The 13,891-nt window shown below is 42.4% G+C and overlaps 2 protein-coding genes across 3 annotated transcripts in view; one reads left to right on the top strand and one right to left on the bottom strand.

Annotated features, from left to right (window-relative positions):
* garem (GRB2 associated, regulator of MAPK1) overlaps nt 1-9,296 on the top strand; it is a 29,666-nt gene extending 20,370 nt beyond the window's left edge. For both annotated transcript variants that reach the window (XM_080752441.1, XM_080752440.1), the window contains exons 7-9: nt 321-707; nt 2,795-2,949; nt 4,675-9,296. In XM_080752441.1, coding sequence (XP_080608567.1) covers nt 321-707; nt 2,795-2,949; nt 4,675-5,647 — 1,515 coding nt within the window. In that variant the 3' untranslated portion in view covers nt 5,648-9,296. The remainder of the gene's footprint in view (nt 1-320; nt 708-2,794; nt 2,950-4,674) is intronic.
* A 296-nt stretch (nt 9,297-9,592) lies between these two features.
* Nucleotides 9,593-13,891, bottom strand: part of prkdc (protein kinase, DNA-activated, catalytic subunit) — a 108,044-nt gene continuing 103,745 nt past the window's right edge. Inside the window, exons 85-86 of the mRNA XM_080752325.1 lie at nt 12,621-12,760; nt 9,593-10,478 (exon numbers count right to left, since the gene is read on the bottom strand). Coding sequence (XP_080608451.1) covers nt 10,274-10,478; nt 12,621-12,760 — 345 coding nt within the window. The 3' untranslated portion in view covers nt 9,593-10,273. The remainder of the gene's footprint in view (nt 10,479-12,620; nt 12,761-13,891) is intronic.

Below are 13,891 nucleotides of genomic sequence, written 5' to 3'. Positions count from 1 at the left end.
GGGAGAGGATTACATTAGACAATTGACACCGGGTGAAAAATGGGTTACAAAATCGTCGGATAAAAAAGTAAACGAGGAAAAAATTGTAATAAAATTAAAATAAAAAATAGTCACAATCATTTTAACCCAGTTTTCTTACATTGGCTATTCAAAAATAGCAGATGTACAAGCTCCCAGCGCGGCACTTTTTCTGTGGGTCCATGGCTAAATACATGGACCCATGGCTAAATACATAACAATTTGGGGGTCTTAGACTTGAAAAGGTTTGAGAAGCACTAACTAACAGCAGGCTAATAACAGTGCGTGTCTCTACCTGGCAGGGATGCATGACGCTGTGTGGAGACTGGGCCCTGCTGCCGTCGGACTGCGCTCTGCCCGCCGACTCGGGCGACGCCGACCACTTCTTCCCCGAGCTGATGGACAGCCAGCTGCCCCTCCTCAAGTCGGACGTCCCGTACGAGGAGCTGTGGCTGGACCACCTGCGAGGACGCGTCCCCAAGCAGTCTTCCGGCGAGGGCGGCGTGCTACGCGAGGGCGGCGTGCTACGCGGGAGCGGCGTCAACAGCGCCGGCGGAGGAGGAGGGACCGTCACGGCGACGACCGCGGTCCTGACGTCTTACCCCGTCACCTCGTGTCCCCTCGGTCCCGTAGCGAGCCCGGTGGAGAGGTCTCTGTCCCCGCCCCCGGTCCCACCCAAATCTGAAGCTGTGAGTGCCAAGACCATTACCTAGTTTACAGTGGTGTAAAGTAGCTGAGTACATTTACTTTAATACTGTACTTAAAGGAGTAGTTCACCACTTTTCAACCTGTCTTCATATAATAGGTCCTCCCTAATGTTCATGATAAAATATCACAATTTTTTTCTATTCAGTCTGGGTCTCATAGGAGAGCTGTCAAATCCTTCCTACCGGTGACATCATCGTTTGACCCAAAAAAATTAAATAATATTTTTGAAAAAAAAAAAGAAAATGTTTATTATCACGAGAACAATGGCTTCCACTTTAACATTGCAACTTTTTCAGGAATAGAAAGCCTGCAGTTTCTATTAGCTTGCATTTCCCATTGATGATGTCACCGGTAGGAAGGATTTGACCCACCCACAGCTCTCCTATGAGACCCAAACTGAGTAGAAAAAAATTGTGATATTTTATCATGAACATTAGTGAGGACCTATTATATGAAGATAGGTTGAAAAGTGGTGGAGTTCCCCTTCAAGTAACGTTTTGAGGTATTTGTACTTTACTTGAGTATTTCCAATTTCCGATACTTTGACTTCCAAATATTGTACTTTTACTCCACCAATTTTTTTTTTGAAAACTTTAGTTACTTTGCAGATATTAAATTATAATATTATAAAACATACATGAACCATTTTAGCCCTATTTTATACCTAGGCTATTTGTAGATCTGCTATTTTCAAACATTTTGTACTTTAAGTACATTTTCATGCCAACACTTTTCATACTTTTACTCAAGTACATTTTGAATTCCGGACTTTCACTTGTAAGGGTGCCCTCACACCAAAATACCTATGAGAGTGGAATCCGCGTTCCGCCAATGCATTTCAATGAGAGTGAAGCGGTTTCATGCCAGCAGAGGATTTTATCATTGAAATGCATTGGCGGAACGCGGATTCCACTCTCATAGGTATTTTGGTGTGAGGGCACCCTAACAGAGTATTTCTATATTGCAGTATTGATACTTTTACTTAAGTAAACAATTTGAGTACTTTTTCTACCACTGCTAGTTTCTTTGGTGCAGCCAGTAAGTCACCCAAACCTTGTCCTCAGAGACCATGTGTTCTCTGTCGGCACCAGTTTTTACTAGTTTGGGTCCCCGGGCAAATGTCCTAATTTCTGTTTTGGGCCTTGAGCGAGTTTGGGAACCACTGATCTTCTATGGAAGCTCTCAATGCATCGCAGCTTGTCGACTGGCTATTTCTGTTATTATTTTAAGATTGGAGCATTTGTGTCCAATGTCAAACTGGCAATATGATTCACGAAGGGTTTCCACCGCACCTCAAGCCAGGTTTAGGCTGATCCGGTGCATCTCAGAAGCGGGACTAGAATAGGTAGAAGCAAGGCACTGTTAAGCCTTTTTTATTTACAGGGTGCAGGCAAATAAAGTAAGCAAATAAACGTTTTGATGTCAATACTGTAATTGCCTGCACCCTGTTAATAAAAAAGGCTTAAACAGTCCGAGTTTGCTCCAGTAGCAATTAGGGCATTGACCAAATATTAGAATATTCGACTATTCAACGTTGTTCACCAAAGTCGAATATTCACTTTTTTTTCCCTTTAAAATATATAGTTTATAAAGAAAGCTTGGCTAGATAGGAAGTCATAAGAATGAGTTGTCAATGCCCCTGGTGGATGAATTTGTTAATGCTCTATACCAGGGGTTCTCAAACCTTTTTAGCCTGTGACCCCCAAAATAAACATATTTGAACTTGGTAAAGCACTTGGACAAGCACTTGGAATTAATTGTAGGTATTAAATTTAATATGACTCAGTTCTGCAGATAAATATTGTGAAAATAGCAGATCTACATGCTCACAACGCTCGTGTTGCGAGGCGTTGTGAGCATGTAGATCTGCTATTTTCACAATGTTTGCCTCTTGCTTACTTAATATTTGACGGTTTGGCCAGTCCTGTCAAATATTCGACTATTCGAATACTTTGAGGTCGAATAATTAGAATACTAAAAATCACTATTCGTGAATGCCCTAGTAGCAATAATATGATTCAGTTGTGGAATCGGCCTCAAGAAAAACGCAGCAATGTTTTGTTTCCAGGTGAAGGAGGAGTGCCGCCTGTTGAACGCCCCACCCATCCCACCTAGAAGCTCCAAACAGATGCCCTCTGTGCCGGTCATCTCCAAGGCCAGGCAGCAGGAGACGCGCTCTCCCAGTCCCACGCTTTCTTATTACTCCTCAGGGCTCCACAACATGTAAGAACAAGAGAGAGTATGATGGAAAATATGGTTTATTGTCTCCACCAGCCGAAGGCATGGGGAGAGTACGTTTTCGTCCCTGTCCGTGCGTCCGTCCGTTACCAGCTAATCACCGGCGCCGTTGGCCCGGTCGCTGCCAAACTGTGCACACACACTCCATGGACACCAATTCAGAACCTCTGAATTGGTACCACCAGGAGGCCAGTTCTTGCAAAACTAACTTTTGCCACTACTCCTACAGATTATGTCCAAAAATCACACAAATCGCTAGACAGTATCTCTACAGTCATGTGATCGACATGGATCTGTCCAATTTTCCATATTCCATCCTGACTGGCTAAAACTGGCTTCCAAAGTTTGCAGGATCGGTCCCTGTTGAATAAAATGTGTGCGATTTTGGTGAATTTGTGCATGCACATTCCCAATAGGCAGAGGAATAAATGCCACTTAAAAGAAATCCAATCTGCCTCATATGGTGGCGCTATAACAGGCCAATTCGTGTTTTTACCTATAACTCCACTGATCAGTGTACAACTTTGTATATGCACTCCCTAGAGGCCAAGGAAAAACCTTTGCCCTGCATTTTTCATATCTGCCTTTTATAACGCCACCAGGAGGCCGACTTATGTAAACCAATCTTTTTCCTATTATTCCTTGGGATTTTATCAAAAAATCATGCAAATCAGTACATAGTATCTCTATAGTCATGTGATCAAGACGGATCTGTCCGATATTTCACATTCCATCCTAATTGGCTAACATTGGCTTCCAGAGTTTGCAAGATTGGTCCATTTTGAACAAAATGATTAAATCATGAATGCAGCTTGTGATTACAGAGAAATTCTGCGCGCACATTCCCACTAGGTCAAGGAACAAATGCCACTCTTCACATTGGCCTGTTATAGCGCCAGCAGCAGTTCAACTTTTGCCAAACAAATTTTTTGGAACAAAATGCCTCAAATCATGCATGCAGCGTCACATTGCCGTTAAAGACCAAAGAAGGCACCCTTTTTACATTTAGCGCCACCAGGACCTACCTGACCTGGTGGAGACCTGTGCTCGGAAGAGCACTGCTTCTAGTTCTTTATTTGTTTATTATCATGAAAAGTGTCGGGAATTTAACAAGAAGAAATCCTCTGAAATAATTGGTCACTCACAGCATGTCCAATTTGTCCATTCGTAACAAGGCTAGTCGCTTAACCTGAAGCTGTTTGGACATGTTGAACCACTATATACTGTATCGTTGCTGTCGGGCAGAAACCTCTTACTTCCATATTCTAACTTTTTGTGTTTTGTAAAATTACACCCTACTTGATCATACTACAGCGTAACACAAGAGCATCAAACATAGCTGATTCTAGATCTTCTACTTCTGCTGTTTATTTGAATGCCGAAAAGTAATAGGTTTGGACATAATGAGATTTCCACCCGACATAGGCGATGTATACACACCCGTCCCCCAGGGGTCTAAAGTTGGACCCCAACTTTTCCCCTCTATGAAAAAAAGAGTCTTCATTGAAAATAGCAGATCTGCATTTTTGTGACTGTTTGCCTTTTTCTGGTGAATGTTTGCCTGTTATGACATGGCCAGAATAGGGCGCTTAGAGGTTCACGTGGTTATGGACATTATTAGCTATTAGACAGGGCCAATACTTAACACTCATAGCCCAATGATGTTCTATCTATTGTGGTTATGCTTATTTTTTTTTCTCTACGTGTTAGTGGAGGTTGTGAGACGGACGTTCCTGAACCAGAGGAGCAGAGTCGTGTGTGCTACCCCTGCAGCTGGAGTAAGACCAGCGCCGACGAGGCCAATGCTAGCTTGTCCCCTGGAAGCCTGCCATTGGACGGAATATCCTCCCGCCTGTCCCCTGGAAGCCTGCCATTGGACGGAATATCCTCCCGCCTGTCCCCTGGAAGCCTGCCATTGGACGGAATATCCTCCCGCCTGTCCCCTGGAAGCCTGCCATTGGACGGAATGTCCCCCCGCTTGTCTTGGCCCAACAACTTCAGCGGAGGGGAGTCCCGAGGCACGGAGGAGTCAAACTGTCGAAGTTACTACAGCTACCCCCGAAAGCGATCGCCCAGCACCCCGAAGGCCTGTACGTCCAGCCTCTTCGACTTTGACGGAAGAGAGCACACGCGCGAGGGAGGCGACCTTCGATCGCAGAGAGCTTCTTCGAATCGGTTTTGCGCCAAGTCTTCGAGTTACACTTCAGACGTATACAGAGACAAGCCGATAGACGAGCTGAGCGCCAAACAGAGCGTCTCGTGCCCCATCTTGCCGCCAAGAACAGCAAAATCGAACACGGTGAAGGCGGATGCGGATTTTCTGTCCGTCGTGGCCCGCGACAAAGAGCGAAGGACGGCGAAGCGGCCACTCAGCCAACACGAGCAGGGCACCAAGAACATCTATTCCATCTCGTACTCTCCCAACTACCTGTCCGTGTCGCCCGCGGCCACCACGTGGCAGCCGCCCACCAACCTGAGTGGCCTCTCCATCGAGGAGGTGTCCAAGTCCCTGCGCTTCATCGGCCTGCCGGACGACATCGTCTCCTTCTTCATCTCGGAGAAGATTGACGGGAATCTTCTCCTGCAGCTCACAGAGGAGATCCTGTCCGAGGACTTTAAGCTAAGCAAGCTGCAAGTGAAGAAACTCATGCAGTTCATAAATGGGTGGAGACCTAAAATATAAAAAGTACAGTAAGAAGACACTAAAATCTGCGTTTTTATTGAAAAGCCAGACAAAAACTCAACACCTTTCAAAAACCACAACGCTATGCACACGTGGTGGTCGCACAGGGCTCTTTGTTTGTGTATACTAGACAAATCTGTCCGTTAAAAAGAATTGTGCTTTGTTACCTAGGTCCTGGGGGGAAGACTTTAGTTCTCAGCCCCACTTGATGCCAGTGACTGCTATTTCAACTGAATGGAATCATTTGGAACCTAACTGACATTCTCATGTCAATTATTTCCTACTCTCCGGTGTTGCCCGCATGTAGCAGTGCTGGCGTCATCACTCAGATCTTTATTATTTAAGCCAATGGAAAGCCAGTTGGCGAACGCAGCTATCATTGACCTTTGAGCGGGGTCACTGCTGCTGAACCTACTGGGTCAGCTTGATGAGGGCATTACATGCTTGGTTCTTAAAGGGGAATACCACCCAGTTTAGGGCATTTCAACTGACTTTCAATGGGAAAGGTCCTCTTGAATTAATTTGTGCTTGGGACTGCATTTATTTATTACTTTTTTGCCACACTGTGGCATCCAGCACCATCCCAAGCAAAACAACTATCACAAAACATGGTGATGCTACCAGTTTTGATTTTACAGACCTTTCCCTTAGGGGCATTTCGTTTAAATAAGAAATGATAGTCAAAAGTCTGGAAAACTCCCTCTTGACAATTTACTTAGAATGTTCTGCATTGACAGTTTAGTACAAATGTCTCACACATAGCATGGCATTAAATCTATTACATTAGTTGACTGATCCCATGAGCTCAGACAGCTTAGTTAATATATATTAGGCTTACAACCATTCATTTTCCGTGAAAGACAATATAAAGGCTTGTCCTGATGTAGGTAATAAGACATTACAGATTTGAAACATTGTGAGCTTGCAGATCAGCAAAATAGGGATGCCAGGGTGAAAGTGTCGAAAGGTGAAATCATAAACATGGTGGTATTCTACTTTAAAGGACAACTCAGTGAACCTCACATCCACTTAACTATGTACAGTTGCCAAGGCAGTGTCTCGTTTTTATTTAATGCCTTGTCAACTTTAAGGAGTCCTTGTTACTTTAACCCAGAGTCTCCCCAAAAAGACTTGTTATTTATGATTGAATGACAAAAAGAAAACTGAGGCCTTTTAACTAACTAAAAAGATTTGTGTATCCAACACTAATATGCATATAACCACAAGACTAAAATTCTACGGACCACACAATGTCGCGCATTATGCACTTTGGCCATTTGTCATCCATCCATCCTTCCATTCGCTGTGGTCAATGAAGGCTGATAATCGATATACGCCTCAAAGATAAAAGACTTAAGCGAAGTAACTGAATGCACTACATACTTTTGCAGAGGTGAAAGGTACTTATCTTTTCTCATTTTCATGTATCTAAGTGTCCTATAAGAAGTAGAAAAACAAACAAAAAAAAACTTTTATGCCTTAACCAACTGACCTTAACTATTTAAAATGAAGGTGATGTTTCACTTTGGTAGAACATGTTCACTAGTTGAGCACACAGCTCTGAAGGCGAGATTGGCGCACTCTCATATACCAGCAGTTCCCAACCTTTCTCTGGAGCAGGACCCACTTGGAAATCTTTAAAGCGTTCACAGCCTACTTGTTAAGTGGTGGGTGGGCCATATGCATTTTCAACACGTATTTTAATGATCAATCAACCGATTGTGTTCCAGCTTGGATGGAACTAACAGTATATCTTCTTTTAAATATATGTATACACACTAAAATCTACTTGTGAACGATGTGCAAACTAGATGCATCTAGTATGCATACTAGATAAATCTAGTATATACACCATACGGCACATCTACCATGCATACTACTGTATATCTAGTATGGTATACTACTGTAGCTGCATCTTGTATGCATACTAGCGACTCACAGGTTGGGAATTGCTGTCATACCTAACCATGAAGAGGACGTATTCCAATTGAAATGTAATAAAGCAGCTGGTCTTCTATGGGCCTTAATGGTGTTCCAGCCTGTCACTGCCTTCTCAGGCATATACATGAGATTATCGCAATGGTTAGAGGTTAGAAAAGCGATGGGTCCCATGTTTGGTTGTTCCTGGATTCTATGCTAAATAATATTCTACCAAGGTGAAATATGCTGCTTTGTTTCTACCAAATGTTCTATTTCCTATGGCCTTGATTCAGAGTTGACTTGCACATGCAACCGATCAACTCAAATATTGCAAACTATGCACAAGAAGCAAGAAGAAAAGAAAGAAAAGTATATCGTCTCTGTTGGGTGGAAACCTCATACTGTACGTCAAACTGTAAATGTTCAGTAGCAGATCGACAAGCTCAAATCCTGTCGCTTTGCAGCACATTTCGAGCTTGCAGATCTGCTACTTTTGACGTTGTAGTCTGATCAATTTGGCTGTTAATTTATGAAATTAAGAGGTTTCTGCCCGACAGTAACAATATGAAACCAATGACTGACCGGCCCCGTTATTATTGCGGTACAATTAACAGTGTGTTGACAAACATGTATCTGGTGTGTTGGGGGGGGGCTGTTACATATGTTGTCCAAAAATCATGCAGATCGGTACACAGTATCTCTGTAGCCATTAAACGAAACGGGTATTTTTTACATTGATGCTCCTCCATATTATCATGCAAGCACCAGTTAAAGTTACTTCCCATCCCTCATATAGTGTGCACAGTGCACAACCCATAACCCACACACTGCACATCATTTCAGAGCTCATATCTTTGAATGGGTAAGGGCTAGTTACACTGCTATTGACCACAATGCTAAATGCTGTGTAACTGTGCAGCTGTTCGCATTTGGGTCTTTCTGTACCCCCCTCTCCACCTGTTTAGCTGTTCCTCCAACACTAACATCTAGGCCAGTGGTTCTCAAAGTGGGGTACGGGGCCCCACAGGGGTCCTTGAGGGGGTTGGCAGCAAAAATGTAACTTTCCTGTTTTAACTTGTACAAGTGCTGATTCTTATTTTATTTAACCACTGAGCTAATACTGATTTGTGTCAGAAACGTGTCCAACCTAGACACAGGATCTAAATGTCTCAATAGAAGGGAAGGGAGACCAAATGCAAACCCAAATTTGTGTTATATTGTATTAACATACTCTAACCATACAGATTGTACAAAATATAAATTCAAAAAATGTATAATAGAGCTTTTTAATATAGCATTATACTTTGCCTTAAATAGCTTTGTAATTACCTCAATGACATTTAGGTTAAGGCCAAGTAAATGAGGCCCCAGTTATTGTGGAGAACTGGTTCCTTGTGATGTAACAATTAGCATTTGACTTGCAAACACTATGTCCGGTTTAAAGTGCAGCATAGCGTTCAATACCAGTGGGTATTTCTTGTTGCATATGTTTATCTACGCTCTGGATCGAGGCCTACATGAATTATTGCAACTTTATGCAAAAGAGAGGGATACAATGCAAACTGTCACTGGGTTGATTAAAAAAGAAAATGGCTAGTATTTGGTACATTGTCAGTATTATAGAAAAAAGAAAAAACTGGCAATAACTTATGAGTGGTTATCTGTTTTTTAATTAACTCGTCCTTTATTCCTTTTTGGTTGTACATTCTATTAAAATTGATTTATTGATGTTTGGGGTCTTTTGTCTATAATTGGATTGCATTAATGACCATGTGGGCGAAGGAATGACAAAGCAACCATTGAGATTTGCTTTCCGGTGCCCCTAAAACTTTTAACCCATGTCGGATACAAATCCCTGCAGCACGTCAAGACCAAAGGCCAACGTGATGAAGTGTTATGTCTGAGCACTTAACACAGCATTAAGCTCACCGTTTGTTTGGACAAACTTGTTTTATTTTATATCCAAAAAACAATGGTTGACAATACGAACATGAAGAAGTAAACGACAACCGAACAGGACGGAATTCAAATTGCATAACCGTTTGACATGGAGTTGTTCTATGTTGCCAAAGTTAGCATTGATGCTGTCCCAAATCAGGCTCTTTCTCTCTGCGCTATTGACTGACCGGTTTGTCAGCTTTATAATTAGCGAAACGGACCTTGGCTCCAAAAGTACTTGGTCTGCTCTTGTTTCCTACACCAAATCTCTTCGCCCGGAAATAGCCAATCTAAAAGCTCACAACGCGTCGCACTTGCGATGTAAAGTTTAAAGGAGCTATAGTCAACTTTTTCTTGAAAAAATGATGCTAAAATAAAAATGTTTCGAAATTGTATTGTATAAAAAAATAAGCTTCATATATGTGTTTCAATTAAAAAATGACCACACAAAGCGTATCTATTCTTTGATAGTGTTAGACTAGGATGTAAACAAAGCGTCGGCCCGACAATGACCAAAACGATTATTTTATCATTATTTTACGCTTTTTGTTGTCATTTTTTAATAGAAACGCATATGAAGCTTATTTTTTAATAAAATATTTTCGAAACATTTTTAAGAAAAATTTGACTATAGCTCCTTTAAATATGGCGATACGAGGTTTCTGTCTGACGATACCTGTCAGTCACTAGCAGGGAGAAGGAGTCTGTAAATGTAGCCTATTTGGGACTGAATCTGGTGGTTCTAATAAGCCAGTAGGGTCAGAGTCATCAGACCCATGGCTCCCAGCCCTGCCACACCCTGCCCAGCACGTTGGGGTCCATGGCCTGGTCCAGCAGACAGTCCACCTGCTGCACCACGGAGAGGCCGTCCGCTGGGAGCGCGGCGCGCACGTTGTGCTCCCTGCTGCCCAGGGCCGCCGCCTGCATGCCCTTGAAGGCTGGGTCCTTCTCAAAGCCCAGCTTCAGCTCCTCACTGAGGAAACACATCATTAGAGAGAGAGTGCATCGGTTTAATAGGCCTAGAATTATTGAATGCTTTAACCGGTGAAAAATAGCAGATATACAACCTCGCACGCTATTTTTGAAAAAAGTCGTGAAAATGTGTGCAAATCTTTGAATATATGTATTTTCAAAGCGAACGTTTGTAACTCAAATTTTGCTTCGGGGGGGGGGGGGGGGGTATAGATATTAGATATTTTGAGATGGGGGTCCGTGGCCAAATACATATCATTTTGGGGGTCCTTCACAGTGATGTTACTAGGTTTGTATTGTAATGGGTCCTGGGACCCACAGGTGGTCATTCAAATGGGTCCCAGAAAAGTTTTATGAGTCCTCAATATAAAGTTTACAAAATGGTGTCGGACAGCGGTGGAATCAAAACATTGACGTTTCTATCGCCTGTTTAAGACTTTCTACGTGGATTTTATTTGTGTTAACGTAGGGTAAAGTAGGATGCTTTCACCCATGAACAATGGTGGTGTCTGTGGATTTTTTCTTTTTCTTTTACCGCGACGCAGTAAATTATTTTAACATGGACTCCAATGGAGGCGCATCCCCGGGACCCCAGGACCATGACATGAATGAGTCCCTGGGTGACTTGAATGAGTTTTTGATGCGGGATGCGCACGTAATGACATCACTGCCTTCACATGAAAAGGTTTGAGAACCACTGACATAGTAGTCTCTCAAGAACAGACTAACTGAGCTCCATTTAAGTGAAAAGGACCTTTTCTTTGACGATGGCTATAGCCAGATTGCTGACATAGAAACGTAGGGTTTTCAAAAGATCTTAGAAGGATTCAAAAGACACTTATAGAATCGGGTCAAAATTCGAATTTTCACGATTTTTCAAAAATAGCAGATCTACAAGCTCGCAGCGCGGCACTCGGTGCCGCACTGTGAGCTTGTATATCTGCTATTTTTCAATAGTTAAAGCATAAAATAATGATACACAATAATGTGTACCCGTTATAAATGGGTAAATCCAGTGGTTCTCAACCTGTGGTTCTGGACCCTCAGATTATTTTGGGGGGTGCCCAGATGTTTGGCTAAATGTTAACATTGTTTTCGCACTCAACAGTAAACAGACAAACACACAGTATAAGTGCATACAGGGTATCTTCTAAAATGACAATTTAAGAACCTTTTTAGTACCTCTGGTCAATACATGGTTGATGATACGATACATGGACAATATTGGTTCATTTATGGTGATACAATAGGAATCGATTCAATGATTTAAAATCAATATAGTAACTATTTAGCAAAGACATTTAATCTGTATGAAACGTGTCAAAAATCTATTATTATGGATATAAATAAGTAAACAGAGTGATTCTCTAGCAAATGCATGAACATTATATTTCAACACATATGGACAAACCCGCACCAATAGACCAAGAGTAGCTATATGGAATGGAAAGATAATTACCGGTTGATAATTAGACCCCTCTTAAAATTGCTAAATAGAAGGCACAAATACTTAATTTCCATACAATCGAATGATTTGATACCTATTATCTGCATTTTAAAATGATAAGATACGATACAACGCCAAAAACGGTACGATATTTTGCTTTTGCAAACGATATAGTAGATCATTGCAAATTAAAATAGATTTTTCGATTCAGTTACTACAGGGTTCCCCAATTAGATTTCCCCAAGGGCCAAATTATGTCTAGGGTACCAAGCCGAGGGCCACAACATTGCAGGGGGCGACGTTGGCGTTCCCTCTACTCCAGTGACAGTTCAGATATCGTCACTGTCGGGCAGAAACCTTGTATCTCCGAGTTTCAAATGTTTCATCATACAAGACCATTGCACAAAAATGACAAAACTAGTGAAAACAGCAGATCTACAAGCAGATCTACAAGCACACAAGTAGATCGGCTGTTTTCACTAGTTTAGTAAATTTTTTAGACGATGGATACAAAACAAACGGTTTTGGACATACAAGGTTTCCACCCGACAGCAACGATATACTAGTGTTGTTGCTGCTCTTATACCACCATTATTACTGGGGTTGGTGGGGGCCAGACAGTAGCCCCCCGCGGGCCATTCGCCTATTGGGGAACCCTAAAGTTACTATATTGTTACACCTCTATTAGGTACGTACCTGGTTATGATGGCCGGGTTGGCCCCTTCCAGCTTCCTCCTGGCAAAGCTGACCTTCTGTAAGGGGTACCAGTTGATCTCCTTGGTGTTGACAGACTCCGTCCATGTGCCCCCCTTCTTCAGTTGTTTCATCTCAAAGTTCTGGGGTTGGGGGGGGGGGGGGGGGAATTAAGACACAAGCGTCACTCTTCATGACAATCACCTGACACAATGCTTCTCAAACATGTTCATCGCAACGACCCTCAAATGTATTGATGTGTTTGGCCGTGGACCCCCATCTGAACATATTTTGTGCCAGGGACCCCAATAAGAGAAGTTTGCGTAAATGTTTACTCAAACATATATATTTTGTAACAATATTACATATTAATAAAGTATATTAATATACAGAGATAGATCTATCTAAAACAAATATAGAATATTGTGTAAAAAATCAAACCTCGGTTCGAAGTAGAGCGGTGAATCTGAGCAGCTATACCCTGTGTGTGTGTGTGTGTGTGTGTGTGTGTGTGTGTGTGTGCATGTGTCTATTCTGCACAACAGTGCCCTTCTCAATCTGTTCTTTTTTTTTTTTTAACCTATTTTCTCACCCAGTGCCAACTACCTAACCTGTAGTCCTGGTTTCCACTCTCCCCCTGCCGCGCCAGGGGAATTGGGGAGCACCTGGCTGGCTAGGGGGAGGTAGAATAGAAACCAGGACTACTGCATGTTTTTGTGAGGGCATCTACCCTAGGAGACACGGGGAGAACATGCAAACTCCACACTCAATCTGTTCTTGTCTGTCAGTAGTTTACAGTACAGTACTGGTGTGGCTAGGCTGCGCAACAGTGGCCTCTTCTGGTCACCCATTGTCATTGCAGCTATTTATGCTGGACTGGACAGGGTGACAGGGCATGAGACACACAAAGCTATCCATTGGGAGCGCTGTTCCACCACTCCAGAAAGCAGCAGATGCCATAGCACCCCAAATCATCACTGACTGCGGAAACTTCCCACTGGACTTCAAGCTACTCTGAATAGAGAAGGTTGACATTTCTCTATTATAAATCCTTGTTTTGAGTGGTCTCACGTAATATTCTAATATTTTGATTTTCATGAGCTGTATGCCAAAAAATAAATAAAAAATCACACCCGTGTGAACTGAGCGGTGGTTTACCCACCAACCACCAACTAACTGTACTGTATACTGTACTGTACCTAACTGTACTGTACTGTACATATTCTGTGTTCTATATCTATGAATTCGATGTGTTCTAGATCTATGAATTCTGT

The sequence above is a fragment of the Nannobrachium achirus genome (genome assembly GCF_963921795.1).
Source record: "Nannobrachium achirus genome assembly, chromosome: 21".
NCBI classification, from domain to species: Eukaryota; Metazoa; Chordata; class Actinopteri; order Myctophiformes; family Myctophidae; genus Nannobrachium; species Nannobrachium achirus.
Note: the sequence above shows the minus strand (reverse complement) of the source record. Positions and strands in the feature narration are given on the sequence as shown.